General features: G+C 42.0%; 1 protein-coding gene across 6 annotated transcripts in view; it reads right to left on the bottom strand.

Moving 5' to 3' along the window:
* The window catches only part of GOLGA5 (golgin A5), a 63,740-nt gene that overhangs the window by 18,226 nt on the left and 26,981 nt on the right, over positions 1-18,533 (bottom strand). For 4 of the 6 annotated variants that reach the window (XR_014811308.1, XR_014811306.1, XR_014811307.1 and 1 more), the window contains exons 1-6: positions 18,330-18,458; positions 14,842-15,412; positions 8,270-8,497; positions 6,880-7,099; positions 6,084-6,207; positions 3,282-3,485 (exon numbers count right to left, since the gene is read on the bottom strand). Coding sequence is in view for 3 of the 6 variants with exons in the window: in XM_013989218.3 (XP_013844672.3) it covers positions 3,282-3,485; positions 6,084-6,207; positions 6,880-7,099; positions 8,270-8,497; positions 14,842-15,382 (1,317 nt within the window). In the remaining 3 variants the exon portion in view is untranslated. Of the gene's footprint in view, positions 1-3,281; positions 3,486-6,083; positions 6,208-6,879; positions 7,100-8,269; positions 8,498-14,841; positions 15,413-16,667; positions 16,788-18,329; positions 18,459-18,533 lie in introns of those variants that run through there. The other 2 variants (XM_084970089.1, XM_084970088.1) reach the window with 1 other exon arrangement.

The following is an 18,533-nucleotide window of genomic DNA, read 5'->3' as shown; positions in this document are numbered from 1 at the left end:
CGTGTTCCACTCAACAAATATTTATGAAGAACCTACAATGAGTCTAGTGCTGTGCTAAGCATTCTATGTACTAAAGATAATGTCTCTCACTCCGGACAGGGCCCTCTGCCACCAACTTTGCAAACTCACCATAATGTATCACAGTCTCCTTCAATACTAACCTGCTTTTTCCTTTGGTGGCACAAAGGAATATTATTCATATACTCAAACCAGAAACCTGGAAATCATCCTAGATTCCATTTGCCCTTTTCTCTCTTCTTCCAATTCAATCTCCAAGTCCCATACCTTCTACCTCCCACATTGCTCCTAGCAGTCCCTTGTTTGCCATCCTCACTGCCACAAACTCAGATCAGGGCCTCGTCATTTCTTACCATTACTTTGAATCATGGCCTCTTTATCATCTTCATTTCACCACCCCAGGCCTCATCCCTCCAATGTATTCAACACCTTACCGAGTGAGTACCCACTAAGGGCCAGGCAAGGTGCTAGGGATCCAAAACTCCTCTAAGCTATTCGCAGCTGCCACGGTCTTTATACCCAAATCTGATGGTGCTACTCGAATCCTCTAATGGCCCCTGCCCTGCCCCTACCATCACCTATAGGAAAAAACCAAAACTCTTCTGCATGGTAGGCAAGGCCCTCCAAGATCTGACTTCTGCTGTCACTGAGCTTTATCTCCCACCTCTTCACCTCTAACACTTGATGCTGCAGCAACAGAGAACTAGCTACGGTCTCCCAAACACGCCATGTTCTCTCGGGGCCCCTCTGCTCTGGCTCAGGCTGTTGTAGCTGAAAGCGCCTCCCACTGATGAGTCTTCCCACTCATCCTTCAAGTTCCCCTTCACACAGCGTCTTCAGTGACCCCTGACATCGCCAGGTGGGTTTTAAGAGCCTCTTCTATCAAGCGCCTATGTACTTCATCAATAATTTCATTATATCAATTATAATGAAGTGTCATCCCACTAAAAAGAATACTCCCTTAAAAAAAAGGATACCCTTTAAGCCCAGTATCCTCAGCACCTATTATAGTCCACAATGAATAGTGAGGAGCTCAACTGAGTACCTCTTAGTGATATAAACTCAAATAATTAGAGCGAAGAGTTTGGAGGAAATGGATAATGATATTTCACGAAAATGGAATTAAAAGAGGTGTTTGTTCACAACCAATAGGAGGGAGGGGCTAAGGGGAAACAGTGGAATCAAAATGATACTGCCATTTCGAGCTTCGCTGTCTAGGAAGATGTTGATATTATTTGCCAAAACAAAAGGATGAAGGGGAAGCTGACTTGGGGGTTGGGACAGCCCATGTAGAGATGCATGGCAGGCATTTAGAAACCAGGTAGGAAGCTGGAGTAGGGGCCATGCTGAAGTCACAGCAAGTGACAGAAGCAGAGTATAGGATAAGGCGAAGTAAGAAAGAATAACAAGCTCTCTCTTCTTCTCCGCCATCCTATGTGCGGCTGAATGAGTTCCTCGCTGTGTCTTCTCACAGGACTTCCAGGATCGAGCAATTCCTGGCCAAGAAGCAAAAGGAGAATCGTCCCATCCCTCAATGGATTCGAATGAAAACTGGTAATAAAATCAGGTACGACTCTTGAGAGAAGACATTGGAGGAACCAAGCTGGGTCTATAAGGAGCCTCCGCACATGAGTTGGCACACATATTTATGCTGTGTGGCACTCACTCACTTGCATCGTACCCTGTCACAGTGAAAACAGCACAGCCACTGTTGGATATATCAGGAAATGGGTTCTCTTTATGTTGTTTCTGTATAGCGCTTTGCCTCGGTAATAAATATGTGAAGGCCTCTTGTTGGAAAAAAAAAAAAAAGAAAGAAAGAATAACAAAAGAGCATGGAAGAAGAGGACCTACCAGAGACAAACAGCAGTCAGGATAAGACAGAGAGCTAAGGCAATACAAGTAGCATTAGAAGGCAGGAAGAGTCACAGTGTCAAAAAACTCTGCCAAAATAAAAGAAATAAAAGGGATGGAAACTGGCAAGAGGACTGAAAGTAATTATTTAACAGTGAGTAGTTAGGTCATTAAAGACTTTTGAGAAGACAATTTCAGAAACGTAGTGGGGACAGAAATCATGTGACAGGTTAACAGCTCTAGAACAAAGATAGCAGACCTCAGGAGTTCCAGCTGTGGCTCAGTGGAAATGAACCCAACTAGTATCCATGAGGATGTGGGTTCCATCCCTGGCCTCACTCAGTGGGTTAAGGATCTGGTGTAGCTGTGGTGTAGGTCACAGACGCGGCTCAAATCCTGCATTGCTATGGCTGCGGTGTAGGCCAGCAGCTGCAGCTCTCTTTGATTCAACCCTAACCTGGGAACTTCCACATGCTTTGGGTGTGGCTCTAAAGAAAAAAGAAAAGAAAACAAAACAAAACAGCAGATATCACATGAATTCTGACAGGTCTGGCATTAAAAGGAGAAGGACAGGGAAATGGATCAAAGGGGAAAAAAAGGTAAAAGCAGTGTTTTTTTCCTCAGGCAGGTGTTTCAATATCTAGTCTTTGTTCTTCCACTAAGTAACCATGTACCCTTGAGCAAGCTGAGCCAGAAGAAGGCAGAAAAGATACAAAGAAAGAAAGAGGACAGACTTACAGAGAAATGGCTTAAATGAGGTGGGAGGAGACAGAAACAAGGCACAGGCAGGAAAATTATCCTAGAAAAAAAAGTAAAGGACAGGTGTTCCCTCTGGTGTGAGAGGCAAAGGAAGGAGAAGTTGAAAACCACATTAGACGACTAGTAAAGTGGAGGGTAAGGTCATCTCAGGTCTAAGGGAGCGGGGAAGAGGCTGCGAGAGGGGATCTGTGAGCTGGACGAGGTAGGCCAGCTTCTCTGAAAGATTCAAGGGATCAACAAGGAAGAAGATAACACTTTTTAAAAACAAATGCTGATAGGGAGTTCCCTGGTGGCCTGGTGGGTTAAGGACCTACTGCTGTCACTGACGTGGCTTGGGTTCCATCCCTGGCCTGGGAATTTCCACATCTCGGGCACAGCCAAAAAGCCCCAAACAAACAAACACTGATATTGTCAAGGTGATTAAGGTGACAGGTTGAAGACCTGAATTAGGTAGTGGCAAAATGAATATTTAAAAAAGAAAGAAAGAAGGAAAAGTAACAGGAGACATTTCATCTTTTTTATATTTCCAAGAAAAGGAAGGCAACCAGCCAAATAGGAACAAACCTTCTCATAGGTCTATAGAGAGCCTGAGTGTCTCTCAGTCAAATGGCCCAGTTTAACCCTCACACACGTGCGTCTCTCATGCTTACCTGGAGTATTCTTGTGGCTTTTTGCTTGTAGTCAATTAATTCCTGCTTGGAGGACTCCACATTGGACTTCAGCGTTTTGACCTGCTGCTGTAGCTCATCCACTCTCTTCTTCTCATCTGCGTATTTTCTTTCTGCCAGAGTGACTGCTTCTGCCAAATTCAGACGCTCTACTTCCATTTTATTAAGACGGGCCGCAAACTCACTCTGTGACAAATGTTTGTATCATGTGTATTATACTATTTTGCTCTGAAATACATTTTACAGCCATCCATTTAGATACCTTATGGGATTTATTAGCTCAGCCCAACAACGTAACACAGAGGTAAAAAAGTTCTTCAATTGTTAGGAAGTGGAGAACAGGAAATCTAAGGATGTGGCTCCCAAACTTGGCAACAAAAAAAAAAAAAAAACAAAATCAATTAGGGAGTCTGTTAAAAATACTGCCCCCCGGGAGCTCCTGTCATGGCTTGGTGGTTAATGAACCCAATGAGTATCCATGAGGACTCGGGTTCCATCCCTGGTTCTGCTCAGTGGGTTAAGGATCCAGCATTGCCGTGAGCTGTGATGTAGGTTGCAGACAAGGCTCGGATCTGGTGTTGCTGTGGCTGTGGTGCAGGCCAGCAGCTATAGCTCCGATTCGACCCCTAGCCTGGAAACCTCTATATGCTTTGGGTATGGCCCTAAAAAGACAAAAAAATAAACAAACAAATACAGCCACCCAAGGCTGTCCGCAGGCTTACTGAGTTGAAACTTCCGAGAATGGGCTTGGAACTGTTTTTAAGACGCTTCCCAGGTGAACCTGGTCACTTGGATACTAGGCCTGGTCTGGTACTAGCTAATCAAGGAATAAAGGTCTATGGAAAACTAGAAAGTCTATTAGAAAACAAATGGAAGATGCAACTACACAGTTACATCTTTTCCAATGTCATGGCTAATGTTTTTCCTTTATTTCAGATTTTCTAATAAACTATTCCTATTCAATGCAATTTTCTTAGCTTAAGAAACTTTCGAAGCACAACTCTAAAACACACATGGTCTGACCCTTACTAGCCTAGATTTAGTTCTGAGAATTACTTCTATTTTACCCTTATTTTCAAAAGCTCCCATCACCAAAAAACTCAGAAGGTGAGGCAGAAGTAAGAAAGCCTTTATAGACACACACCAGTAACTAAGGCCCACAAACCTTTGATCCAATACTAACTTCCATTTGGAAGAAAAGGAGCAAGACGAGGCCTTAATGAGCATGAAAAATGTGTCCAATGCAACTGAGACATGAATTTTTAAGTTGACTTTAATTGACATAAAAATTGAAATTCAATTCAATTAATAACAGATTTATGGGGATGTAATTCACACACCACAGGGTTTATCGTTTTAAGGTGTATAATTCGGTGCATTCCTGAATACAACTCAGTGTCGTTTAGTGTTTTCAGAGTTGTGCGACCTTTACTATTACCTAATTTCAGAACATTTTCACCCCAAAGAGAAAACTTCCTCCCTCCTTCCCAGCCCCTGGCAACCACTGCCTACTTTCTTTCTCTATAGATTTGCCTATTCTGGACACTTCATATATGTGGCATCATATAATACGGGGCCTTTTGTGTCTGCCTTCCTTCACTCAGCATAATGTTTTAAAGGTTCATGCATGTGATAGCATGAGTCAATGCTTCATTCTCCTTTATGGCTAGATAGTATCTTCTCGCATGGACAGACAACCTTTCATTTATCCATTCAGCAACCAATGGACATTTGTATTGTTCTCAGTTTGGGGCTATTATGAATAAGGTTGCTATGAACATGCCATGAACATTCACGGGCAAGTTTTTGTGTTGACATGTATTTCCAATTTTCTTGGGTATATCCTGAGGAGCAGAACTGCTGGGTCCTATGGTAACTCTATGCTTAACTTTTTGAGGAATTGGTATCGGAGAACTTCTGAGTATGTTTACAACTTTTTCACCTGTAAATCTTATGAACTCTAAATACAGATTAAGTATTTCTGAAGAAAATTTAGTGAATGAATTGAAAGAGGCTCTAAGTGTAAAATACACCATACTTTAAAGAATCGGTGTGCAAAAAAGAATATAAAATATCTCATGAATAATTCTTAATATTAACCACATATTGAGATGATAGTACTTTGAGATATACTGGGTAAATATATTAATAAAAAATTTTAAAAGGCTATATTACCTGTTACTCACCTTTAGGGCTGAACTATTTTCACCTGTTGAATAAAGACAGCCCTAAAGAGTGCTTCTCAACCCTGACTGCCCATTAGCTACACGAGAAAATCTGTAAATCCACACCACCAACACCTATGCCCCACCTCATACAGTGGGATCAGAGTCCCTGGGAGCAAAGACAGCATCAGAGGTAATAAAGCCACACAGGAGATTCTAATGTGCAGACAGAGCTGAAGATCACTAAACTAGATCCAAAAATTCAGGTAAAAATAAAACTCTAAATAAATATTATGTACATTTTTCTCTTGAAATAATAGACTCAGATTAAACTGAAATCAGAAAAAGCTTAAAAAAAGAATAAAGCTTTTTATCAAATACTGATAATGCTGGCTGCACAACCAAATTAAATAAAAAGACATCTCCAACGAACATGATTTGGATTGTTTTTCAAAATACAAAATTAAATAAATTTAGCAAAGATCAAGCTAAAAGTTCAAACATTTAGTTTCTGTCACAGAAACAGCATTTTCTGAAATGCACTGTTGAGGTTTATTAGAGTAAAATGCCATTCCTCCTCATTCAGACGATAAAAGAACCCCGCTGTTCCCATTCTAACCTGCATTTGTTTATAGCTCTCCTGCTCTCTCTTCAGACTGGCATCTGCTTCATGCAGTCTCTCCTGAAGAGTTTGTAGAGCCTGATTCTGCAGGCTACTGCCTTCGCTGTGATCCTGCATTATTCTAAAAGAAAATAAATCACTTGAAATAAGTCATTTCCACAGTATACGACTGAAAAGTAATTTCTAAACAACTGGCATACCAGTACACAAAAAAGGTGGTTTGATTAAAACGTTCTTAGAGAAATATTTTCTCCTTTTACTGGACTGTAATCTATATTTTTAGGCATCCAAATATAAACACACACCACACATCACCATCTGTCAAAAGATTAATGACACTGCTCTTCAAATATTTTTAAATTCAGAATTTGCTAACAATGCATCGCAAGATTTAAACAATAGGAGCTCCCATCATGGCTCAGTGGTAACGAACCCAACTAGTATCCATGAGGACGTGGGTTTGATCCCTGGCCTCACTCAGTGGGTTAAGGATCTGGCGTTGCCATGAGCTATGGTGTAGGTCGAAGACACAGCTTGGATCCCACATTGCTGTGGCTGTGGTGTAGGCTGGCAGCTGTAGCTCTGATTTGACCCCTAGAGCCTGGGAACTTCCATATGCCGCAGGTTTGGCCCTAAAAAAACAAACAAAAAAAGATTTAAATAATAGATCCATTTTTAATGGCACCACTTCAAGCATTACCAAGAGCTATCCTTTCGTAAGAGAGTATCTGTTTATCATTACTTGCATGGAAACATTCGAGATCATTTCTTCATTATTCATATAGATAGCTACCGTGATTTTTCATTCTGTAAGGCTTCCAGTGCTTCTGTGCGAGCACTCAACAGCTGGTCAGCTTCCTGGAGTCTCACTTTCAAAACGGCCAGCTGGGAATCCTTCGCAGCCACCGCTTCAGTCAGGTCATCGACCTGGGCTCGAAGTTCTCGAGTTATTCGATCGCTCTTTGAATGGTCAACATTCCACTTTTCAACTCGTGCTCTTGCTTTGTTTAATTCTTAAAAAGAAAAGAAATGTCTCTCTATAAGTAAACGTATCTTTCTCAGAGCACACAGAGATTCTTCTTTGAGTCCCTTTAGGACTTATTGCTAAAACTGGAGCTTAGAAATATCCTCAAATTTTTTGCTCCAAGAGGGACCTCTATTTTTCAAAGCCAACATTCAAAGCTATATTCATTACAGTTAACTGGTTGGAAAGGGGCATGAAGCTAGCTGCTCTTCTACAAACATTTTTCCCTGGAGACATATCATAAAGCATCTGGGAGCCAAAACCAGTAGACAGAGGAGAGTTCACAATACTCAAGTGGTCAGTGAATTCTTGGCATTCTGCTAGAGACAGGAAGGAATGCGAAATCCTAATCAAGGGCAGACAATTTACACCTCAGTAAGACCAAAAGAATCAAAAACAAAACCCGAAGATAAATACTGGAAAGGCTGTTTCTTTCAATAACTATGGCAAAATGATATTCTTTTAACTTAGAAAACTGGTGCAAAAAGAGCAAAGTAGCACAGATTTCCATACCCTTTTTTTTTTCTTTTTTTGCTTTTGTAGGGCCGCAACCGTGGCATAAGGAAGTTCCCAGGCTAGAGGTCGAAACAGAGCTACAGCCACTGGCCTACACAACAGCCACAGCAACATGGGATCCGAGCCTTGTCTGTGACCTACACCACAGCTCACAGCAAGGCCGGATCCTTAATTCACTGAGCAAGGCCTGGGATCGAACCCGAAACCTCTTCATTCCTAGTCGGGTTCGTTAACCACTGAGCCATGAAGGGAACGCCTCCATACCCTTACATACCACCCGTAATTGCAATTTGCCAGCAAAAAAAAATTCTTTGATATTAAAGCAAACTGTTCAGGGTCTCTAGAAAAATTCTCTGTCTAAATTAGTTTGGGTGAAGTGAAGCGTCTTCTAAAGTTAGTCCAATGAGTCTTAAACTATCTTCCTATTCATGTTTCCTAAAGAATGACCAAGTGGGCCAGGATTCTGTTTCAGATGGGTGGAGGAATCATTGGGCCCACTTCCAAACCTGGGCCCTATATTTCTATGGAATTACTATGTCATGGCTCATCTGAAATATTTTTCATAGTTTAGATACAATCAAACTTTTAGTTTATTTTTGAAATATGAAATTCCTAACCCTGGAACATTTAACTAAGGTTCTACCTTCCTGAGTTTCCTTGGATCGCTGAAGCAGTGAGGCCATTTCTTGATTTAAAGACTGAACTTCATTCCTCAGCAGTTGATTTTCTAGTCGAAGGTTAGACAGTTCATGTGATTTGCCATCATCATTAGGTGTTGGGTTGTGATCAGCACAGGCAGCGTTGGGTGATATATTTTCCTTTGAAGAATCCTCTTGCCCTTCATGGCCAGAAACTGAATTAGTGGCGGCTTCTGTAAAGAAGTAAATACATCGTTACATTGAAATGTTTGCTGCATATGCATTAGCAGCTTATTTTATTATTATTATGTTTTTTTGGCTCAAGTTGACTGCTATAGCTAAAATATCATAAAAAGTGAAGAAATTCTTTTTTTTTTTTTCGTCTTTTTTGCCACTTCTTGGGCTGCTCCTGCGGCATATGGAGGTTCCCAGGCTAGGGGTCTAATCGGAGCTGTAGCCACCAGCCTATGCCAGAGCCACAGCAACGTGGGATCCGAGCCGCCTCTGCAACCTACACCACAGCTCACGGCAACGCCAGATCTTTTAACCCACTGAGCAAGGCCAGGGACCGAACCCGCAACCTCATGGTTCTTAGTCGGATTTGTTAACCACTGCGCCACGACGGGAACTCCAAGAAATTCTTAATAGATTTCCCTTTGATGAAATTTCTTTCTCATTCATAAAGCATATAGACCTCTAAAGATCCTCAAAGTCTGGATACATTGAATGAGTGGTGCTAAAGAAAGAAACAAGAATACAGTCCCGCAAAGGGGAAAATCAGAGAAAACTCATGTGGTTGGGTTTAAGTAAAAAGGGTTTTGGTCCCCCTTTTGGCTAAGAATCACTTTTGAGATAAATGAAGTTTCAACACTGGAAATATTGCAAAGGCATAAAAGAACAGCTGTAGGTTTCAGGACAAAAAGAGTAGTAACAGGTCAGAGCAATTTGTTATGTACCAAATTGGAATCTAAAATGCCTTATCTAAAGAGATACTTGTTCATTCAGATTCATCACTTTAAATTTATTACTAAATATGATACCACCTTTTACTTATTCCAAAAAAATTAAGTATATTCTAAAAAATGAACTATATCTAAATGAAAAAGTTCTCAACATCTTTAGCAATCAAGAAAATGCAAATTAAAACCATGAGAACCAATACACACAAGTTAGATGGCTAAAATTTAAAAAGACAACACCAGGAGTTCCTGTGGCTCAGCAGGAACAAACCTGCCTAGTATCCGTGAGGATGCAGATTCGATCCTTGGCCTTGCTCAGCAGATTAAGGATCCAGCACTGTCGTGAGTTGTGGTGTAGGTCGCAGACGTGGTTCAGATCCTGCATTGATGTGGCTGTGGTATAGGCCAGGAGCTGCAGCTCTAATTCACCCCCTAGCCTGGGAACTTCCATATGCCGTGGGTGTGGCCCTAAAAAGCAAAAAATAAAAAAATAAAAAGACAATACAAAATGTTGGTGAAGATAGGGAGCAACTGGAACTTATCTTAAGACTGCTGGTGGCAGTACAAAGTGGTATAAACCCTATAGAAAAGTTGTCACAGTGTCTTATGAAATTAAATAGGTACCTACCACTTCATCTAGTAATTCCACTCCTGGGTATTTATCCAAGAAATATGAAAACATTGTCCCACAAAAAGACAAGTATAAAAATGTTCAGAGCACCTTTATTCACAATAACCAGGAGTTCCTGACGTGGCTCAGCAGAAACAAATCTGACTCACATCCATGAGGATGCAGGTTCAATCCCTGGCCCCGCTCAGTGGGACAAGTAAGGATCAAGAGTTGCCATGAGCTGTGGTGTAGGTTTCAGATGTGGCTCAGAAACTGCATTACTATGGCTATGGTATAGGCCAGTAGCTACAGCTCTGAGCGCCTAGCCTGGGAACCTCCATATGGCTATGGGTGCAGCCCTAAAAAGATAAAAAAAAAACCAAACAAAACAAAAACAAAAGCACAATAACCAAAAACTAGAAGCAACCCTAACGTTATAAAAGAGAGTGGATAATTTGTGGTATATCCATATACAAAAAAATCCTATACGATAAAAAAGAACTATTAACATAATAACATGAATGAATCTCAGTAACACACTGAATAAAAGAAGTCAGGTGAGAAAGTGCTCATACTATATGATTCTACTTTTTTGCTGGCAAACGTTAAATTTTCGAACAAAGAGTAATCTAAGGTGAAAAAAAATCAGAACAGTGGGTGCTTGGGTGATGGGGTGGGGAGATTAACCAGAAAAGGACATGAGGCATTCTGGGCCAAAGGAAATGTTCTCCCTTTTTTTTTTTTTTTTTTTTTGGTCTTTTTTTTTGTCTTTTCTAGGGCCGCACCTAAGACATATGGAGGTTTCCAGGCTAGGGGTCTAATCGGAGCTGTAGCTGAGGGCCTATGCCAGAGCCACAGCAATGCCAGATCTGAGCCGCATCTGTGACCTACACCACAGCTCACGGCAACACTGGAACCGTAACTCACTGAGCGAGGCCAGGGATTGAACCCACAACCTCATGGTTCCTAGTCAGATTAAACACTGCGCCACGATGGGAACTCCAGGAAATGTTCTTTATCATAATAAAGGTGTGAGTTACATCGGTATAGGCATTTGTCTGTCTGTACAGCTGAGATCTGTACATTTCCATACATGTAAAAAGTGATGAGACAAACATGGAAATTTGAATACCGACCACATATTACTTAATACTTAGGAATTATTAAATTTTTATGGTGATGGTGTGAGAGGTTTTTTTTGGTTTGGTTTTTTTTTTTTTTTTTTTTTGCTTTTTAGGGCTGCACTTGCAGCACATGGAAGCTCCCAGGCTAGGGGTCGAATGGGAGCTATAGCTGCACCACACCAGAGCTACAGCAATATGGGATCCAAGCTGTATCTGCAAACTACACCACAGCTCACTGCAACGTCGGATCCTCAACCCACTGAGCAGGGCCAGGGATTGAACCTGTGTCCTCAGGGATACTAGTCAGTTTTGCTACGGCTGAGCCACTACGGAAAATCCCCGAATGTTTGTTTTTTAAATCTGCATTTTTCTAGAGTTAATAAAATATTTATAGAAGAAATGATATGAAATCTGTGATTTGCTCCAAAATAATTCTGTGGAGGTAAAGAAAGGGATTAGAAATGAGAGGGTAAAAATGAAACATGAATAGTTATGAGCTATTGATTAGCATCGCTGGATAAAAGGTAGCAGGGAGTTGGAGAGACATCATCAACCTCTACTTTGGTATATTTGGAAATTATTTTTACTTTTTTCCTTCAGCCACACCCATGGCATGAGTAAGTTCCTGGACAAAGGCTGGAACCTGAGCCACAGCAGTGACAACGACAAATCCTTAACCACCGGGGAACTCTGTGAAATTTCTAAAATAAAGATTCTTGGAGGTGTTCCCCTGGTGGCCTAGTGGTTAGGACTCAGTGCTTTTACCACTACGGCCTGGGTTCAGTCACTGTTCTGGACTGAACAAGCCACTGCACACTGCAACCAAAAAATTAAAAAATAAATAAATAAAATGTTTTTAAATGAATACAAATAGGAGAAATTTTAAAAATTACTTTTAGGGAGTTCCTGTCGTGGCTCAGTGGTAACAAACCTGACTAGTATCCATGCAGACACGGATTCGATCCCTGGCATCACTCAGTGAGTTAATGATCTGTTGTTGTTACAACACAGGTCACAGATGCAGCTCGGATCCAGTGTTGCTGTGGCTATAGTGGTGGCTGCAGCTGCAGCTCTGATTAGACCCCAGCCCAAAAACTTCTATATGCCACAGGTAAGGCCATAAAAAGAAGAAAAAAAAAAAAAAAAAAGAAAGGAAGGAGCTCTTCCTAGTGAGTTAAGTATCTAGCACTGCCACTGCAGGGGCCAGGTCACTGCTATGGGGTGGGTTTGATCCCTGGCCTGGGAAATTTTTGTATGCTGGAGGCGCAGCCAAAAAAAAAAAAAAAAAGGAAAGGGAGGTTCTCTGGTAGCCTAGCAGTTAAGGATTCAGCGTTATCATTGCTGTGGCTCAGGTTCGATTCCTGGCCCAGGGAATGTCCATGTGTCCCAGGCACAGCAAAAGCAAAAGAAAAAGGAACTGATAAGTTATGCACTCACCTTAAGAATTACGAAAACAACAAAAATAAACCCAAAGAAAGCAGAAATAATAAAGACCAGAAATAACAAAATAGAAAAGAAACACACTAGAGAGCATCAATATATCAAAAACTGTTTTCTGAGGGAGCTATTATACACTATATTACGTCAATACACTTTTACATGTACATGATGCTGAAACCCATCGAATTGTATAATTTAAATATGTGTAGTTTACTATATGCCAATTATACTTTATTAATACTATTTTTAAAAACAGGCATTTAGCACAGTGCCAGATATTGGTATTCTTCAGGTAGTATCTGTGATCTTTTGTTTCTGCAGGATTAGAATAAATATTTAGTGTGTGCATTAAAATTTCAGCTATAACAACATTATATCTGTGAAATTAGGTAAAATAAATATAGTCCTCCCCAATATATATGAAATAGATTCTTAGGAAGAAAATGTAACTTAACCAAAAACAGATTTTAAAAGAAATGGAAAACCAATTGAATAAATAGTTAAAATCCTCCACTGAGAACACCCTAGACCCTGATGGCTTTACCAGTGAGTTAGTTATAGCAGAAATCTACTGAAACTTAAGTTTGGTTTTAGGTTTAAGTAAGTCAACTGATTTATATACCACATTAATATTAAAAAAGAAAAATAATCTCAATACATTCAGGAAAAAAGCATTGCTAAAATTCAACATAAAAAACTTTAAACTGAGTTCCTGTTGTGGATTAGTGGTAAAGAAGTAGACTAGTATCCATGAGGATGCAGATTTGACCCCTGGGCTTGCTCATGATTCCTAGTTGGATTCGTTTTCATTGCACCACAATGGGAACTCCTAGGGTTGTTTTTAATCCATCAACTGCTAGCACATGAGCCTGTCTTAAAAGCCCAAATCCCGTCTCTTTACCACTTTTTTATCTTGAAATACAAGAAATATTTTATTCACTGAGTTGAGACTGTGGAAGTAGCTATAACATTTAAGACCATAACAAGGTTCCATTAATCAACTCTATAAAGAATCCTTGTAAGAACCTACCATGTTTATTGTTACTTTTAAACACTTGGTAGATACATTACCCACATAAATATATTAATATTTCTGCAAGTGAGAAGATGTACATGCAGAGCTAATTTCATAGCAAATTAAACAACTGAAAATCAGGAGTTCCCGTTGTGGCTCAGCAGAAACGAATCTGACTAGGATCCAAGAGGACGCAGGTTCGATCCCCAACCTCACACAGTGGGTTAGGGACCTGGCATTGCCGTGAGCTGTGATATGGGTTGCAGACACTGTTCTGATCCTGCATTGTTGTGACTGCGGTATAGGCCGGCAGCTGCAGCTTTGATTTGCCCCCTCACCTGGGAACCTCCATATGCCGCAGGGTTCAGCCCTAAAAAGACAAAAAAACAAAAACAAAACAAAACAAAACAAAAAAACTGAAAACCAGAATTCTAAGCTCTTACTTCACTGCTAGGTCAGTACCTTCAACCCTTCAACCTGGGTCAAAGTTCAGTTTCTCAGCTTTACTTCTGGGGGAGGAAGGGGCAAAAACATGCAAAAAACAAACAAAACCCTCACAATCCAGAACATATGTGAAGTATGGCCTCCTGTCTTTTTTTTGGGGGGGAGGGGCTTTTTAGGGTCACAGGCTACTTGCCAGGCTAGTGGTAGAATCAAAGCTGCAGCTGCCAGCCTATACCACAGCCATGCCAGATCTGAGCCATGTCTAAGACCTACATGCAGCTCAAGGCAATGCCGGCTCCTTAACCCACTGAGCAAGGCCAGGGATGGAATCTGCATCCTCATGGATACAAGCTGGGTTTGTTACTGCTGAGCTACAATAAGTCCTAGGCTCCTGTCATTCTTCGAATACCAATGACAAAAAGAAATGAATGGACATGGTCCCAAATCCAAAACTATGTTTTCTTTCAGATTTCAAAAAAAAAAAAAAATTATCTCAAAACATCTTAGAGAATCATTTTGGATATAATTTCTTAAAATGCTGGGCTGGGTAAAGCTACTAACAAACACTCAAAGATCCCTCCTAGGGATCGGGAGCTTGGGCTTATCAGACACAACTTAAAATAGATTTACAAGGAGATCCTGCTGAATAGCATTGAGAACTTTGTCTAGATACTCATGTTGCAACAGAAGAAAGGGTGGGGGAAAAAATATAATTGTAATGTATACATGTAAGGATAACCTGACCCCCTTGCTGTACAGTGGGAAATAAATAAATAAATAAATAAAGATCCCTCCTACAACTGTATGTTAACTAATCGTGTTCCACATCGCGTCTCCCTTGTTTACACCACACGTTTCTGAGAGCCTGCCCTTCCACCAGCAGCAACAGGTAACGAAACAGAGGACAGATGCTCCTGTAACCTTTTAGGCTATGAGGACATCCAATTTACTTAACTCTAAAAGAAACACAGGACTGATTAACTACCATGGCCTTGGCTCCCAGGATCCTCCTCAACGGTTTTGACGGTGGGCACACCGGTGTTCACAGAATGGACACCTGTCCGAGAACTCTGAAAGACAGGCGTCTTGCCCCTCTCTTTTTTGATTTCCACTTTTCCAGTAGGCTCCTTCTGTGAACTATTAAGAAAATCAAACAGCAGTTCATCATCAGGTTCTGACTTTTTTCTTCGCACAAACTGGGATGAAGGCCTAGGAACAGATGCATTTTCAACAGGGTGGGACGCCTCCCCTGACGTCCGAGATCCTGCTTTCACATTTGCGGTGCCAGCTAAGATGGTGGCTTTTTGATTTCTAATGTTATCGGCTGCTGAGGAAATATACGTAGCTTTAGATCCCGTCTGATGAGTCAAATCTGCATTTTGCTGGTGAAGCTCAGGATAGTCAGTATTTTTGCTATAAGGGATGTTGCTGGTGTTCTCTTTCCTACTGAGAGCCGTTGCAGCTCCTTGATCAACTCTATTTAAAAGATCTTCTGCCTTCCCAGCAAGATCAGCAAACCAGGACATGATGGCAGCAGAATAATCCTACTGGTGAATCTGTTAAAAGAGACATAAAAACATCAGTGGGCTTAACAACAGAGCAGGGTGGCTAAGACCAGGTTCTGGAGTCAGACGGTCCTGGGTTGGAAAGCCTAACCCTGCCTCTTACTATGTAACTTTGAGCAAACCACTTAACTTTCCCTAGAAAGTCTCCCTAGAAAATGAGGAAAATAAGTGTACTTACACTATTGGATGGTTTTAAGATGAAATAACATATTAAAAAACACTTTGGAGTTCCCATTGTGGCGCAGCGGTTAACGAATCCGACTAGGAACCATGAGGTTGCGGGTTCGATCCCTGGCCTTGCTCAGTGGGTTAAGGATCCGGCGTTGCCGTAGGCTGTGGTGTAGGTTGCAGACGCGGCTCGGATCCCGAGTTGCTGTGGCTCTGGCATAGGCCAGCAGCAACAGCTCCGATTAGACCCCTAGCCTGGGAACCCCCATGTGCTTCGAGAGCAGCCCTAGAAAAGGCAAAAAGACAAAAAAAAAAAAAAAAAAAAAAAAAAAACCACCAAAAAAAACACTTTGAAAAAGGCCTAGCACATAGTAGGCACTCATTTTAGTAGTTGCTGTTACCATATTCCAACTACCACTATTACTGTTTTTCTTATTTCAATGAAGGATAAATCTTAATGTAGCAAAAGCACCCAAATATCAAATAATCAATACCGCAAAATTCCAGTACATCCAAATAAAAACGACACTTCTCTGAAGTGTGTTTTAAGGTGCTGAAACTTGAAACTCCTCAGTAATACAAAAGCTACCTTAGCATTAAACTGCAGCACTATCATGGGTAATTTAGGTGCCCATATATGTAATCTGTCTAAAGTACACCTTCGATAACTTAAATTCTCAGTACCTACCATTTGCACATTAAGCAAAGTTCTGAATAAAACAATACGACTGCATAGCCATTCATTTGATACATTAAGTATGAGTACTTATCCAGTGCCACAGTAAATCAAAACAATGATAATGAAATCATCAGTCATCATGCTACAGAATAGTATATTAAAAAGTGAACAATTTCTTTCTTTTCCTTTTTTTTTGGCTTTTTAGGCCTGCATCCAGGCTAGGAGTCAATTAGAGCTGTAGCCGCTGGCCTACGCCAGCCACAGCCACAGCAACGCAAAATCCCAGCTGTGTCTGCGACCTACACCACACACAGCTCACGGCAACGCTGGATCCTTATCTCACTGAGCAAGGCCAGGGATCGAACCCAAGTCCTCATCAATGTTAGTAAGGTTTGTTACCAATGAGCCACGACAGGAACTCCTCCAGCAACAGTTTTTTGAATGTGCACACTGTCCCTTCTGCCTGCAGAGCTCTTTCAAAATTAATTCTCATTTGTTCTTGGTAGTATTTAATGTCATCTGCAGAAAAAAACAGCTCTTTTTCATTCCATCCAAATTTGGTCCTATCATTCTCCAGTCGCACGCTATTCTTCTCCCTCATAGCCCTTTATGTTTTATCTGGGTTTTTTTCTTTTTTTTTCTGTTTCCCTTGGGGAAGAGGAGGAGCAGAGTCTGTGGGTAGAGGCCATGACTGTTTTGTCCAATGAATTCTCAGCACACAGTAGGCACCCACAAATACTGCCGAATGGAATTAATTTCTGTTAGATGCCCTGGAGACATTATCTTTAGCACACATAATTTTCACAACCACACTATGGCTAAGTAGCAATACTCCCCCACCCCCCCCTTTTTTTTTTCACAAATAGGGAAAAAAGGTTTAGAAACAGCCCAAAGTCTAGACAGCAGCTCAGATAGGGAAATCAGCCAAACCCACTCTTTTTTTTCCTTTTTGTCTTTTCAGGGCTGCACCCTCTGGCATATGGAAGTGTCCAGGCTAGGGGTGGAATGGGAGCTGTAGTTGCCAAACTACACCACAGATACAGCAACGCCAGATCCCAGCCTGCGTCCTACACCACCTCTCTCAGCAATGCCGGATCCTTGACCCACTGAGCGAGGCCAGGGATTGAACCTGCATCCTCATGGATCCTTGTCAGATTCGCTTCCCCTGAGCCACGATGTAAACTCCAAGCTCACTTTTTAACTCCTTCCTCCCCTATCTAGCCTCCCAGTATCTGAATAACCTAAAGAAGAAACTCACCCTCTAAACCTGTTCCTTGTAAAACGGGACGATTATATGCCCGTGTATTATTTCAAGGAGTTTAGGTGAAAGCAAATGAAAATGTAAGTGATATGTTTGATATATAAAACTCCCTACGATTTATTATTCCCAAATAAACGTTGGTGGTAATTAGGGGACAAATTATCTCTCCTAAGAAAGCAATCAAAACATACTTATTAATTCCTTATATCTTGCCTCCCACTTTAAAAGTTTTAAAGGGCCTTAAAACAAAAGCCTGTGCCTTTAGATTACCCAAATAAACACGAAGATGGACCCTGGGCACTTGCCCCAGGGGACGAACAAACAACTCCAACCGACTTCAGAGGTACAGAGCCCTCAAGAAATTCCCCCCAGTAAACAGTCCAGGCCCAAGTGGAGAGAAGGTGAGTGTGGGTGGGATGGGGATGGGTCGGACGGCCGCGGTGACAGGGGCTGTTACGAAAGCCAAGTATAAACATAGAGGAAGGGAGACTGCGGTCCGCCGGCTGGTCCCTAGAAGTCCGCTGTCAGTGGATACAGACCCCTACTTCGCCCCCCACCCAACTCGCTGAGCCTCTGGAGGGGGAAGAGCGGCCAAACGAGGCTGGGGGTGGGGAAGGGAAGAAAAAGGGGGGCACAAAGCCACGCCGATGGGGGCCCAAGGGGGCTCTCTGGTCCCCTTCCCAGCCCCAGCGGGGCGGAGAGACCAGAGTCTCCGCTGAAATGACGCCGCCCCCGCCCCTAATGCCGTTCGCGCCCCCTGCGGAACTATCCGGCCTACTAGGATCTTGCCGCCGCCTCACCTGAGGACTCTGAAGCGGCTGCTGCGCGGCCTCCTTTCCCTCCCGGGCCGCCCCCTCAACAGCCGGCCGGGAGCGGGCCCAGGCTGAGCAAACCCAGTCCCGCACCAGCCGCGGCTCAGCTACTCTTCCGGGAGACGTGGAAGAGCAGCGAGGACCCCAAAACAGAGTGGCTTCCGAGCTGCCTGAGCGGCCGGGAACCTAGAG

The sequence above is a fragment of the Sus scrofa genome, chromosome 7 (assembly GCF_054392235.1).
Source record: "Sus scrofa isolate SSC_HxYL_T2T_F1_AM1 chromosome 7, Sscrofa_HxYL_maternal_Yorkshire_Landrace_v2.0, whole genome shotgun sequence".
Classification (NCBI taxonomy): Eukaryota; Metazoa; Chordata; class Mammalia; order Artiodactyla; family Suidae; genus Sus; species Sus scrofa.
Note: the sequence above shows the minus strand (reverse complement) of the source record. Positions and strands in the feature narration are given on the sequence as shown.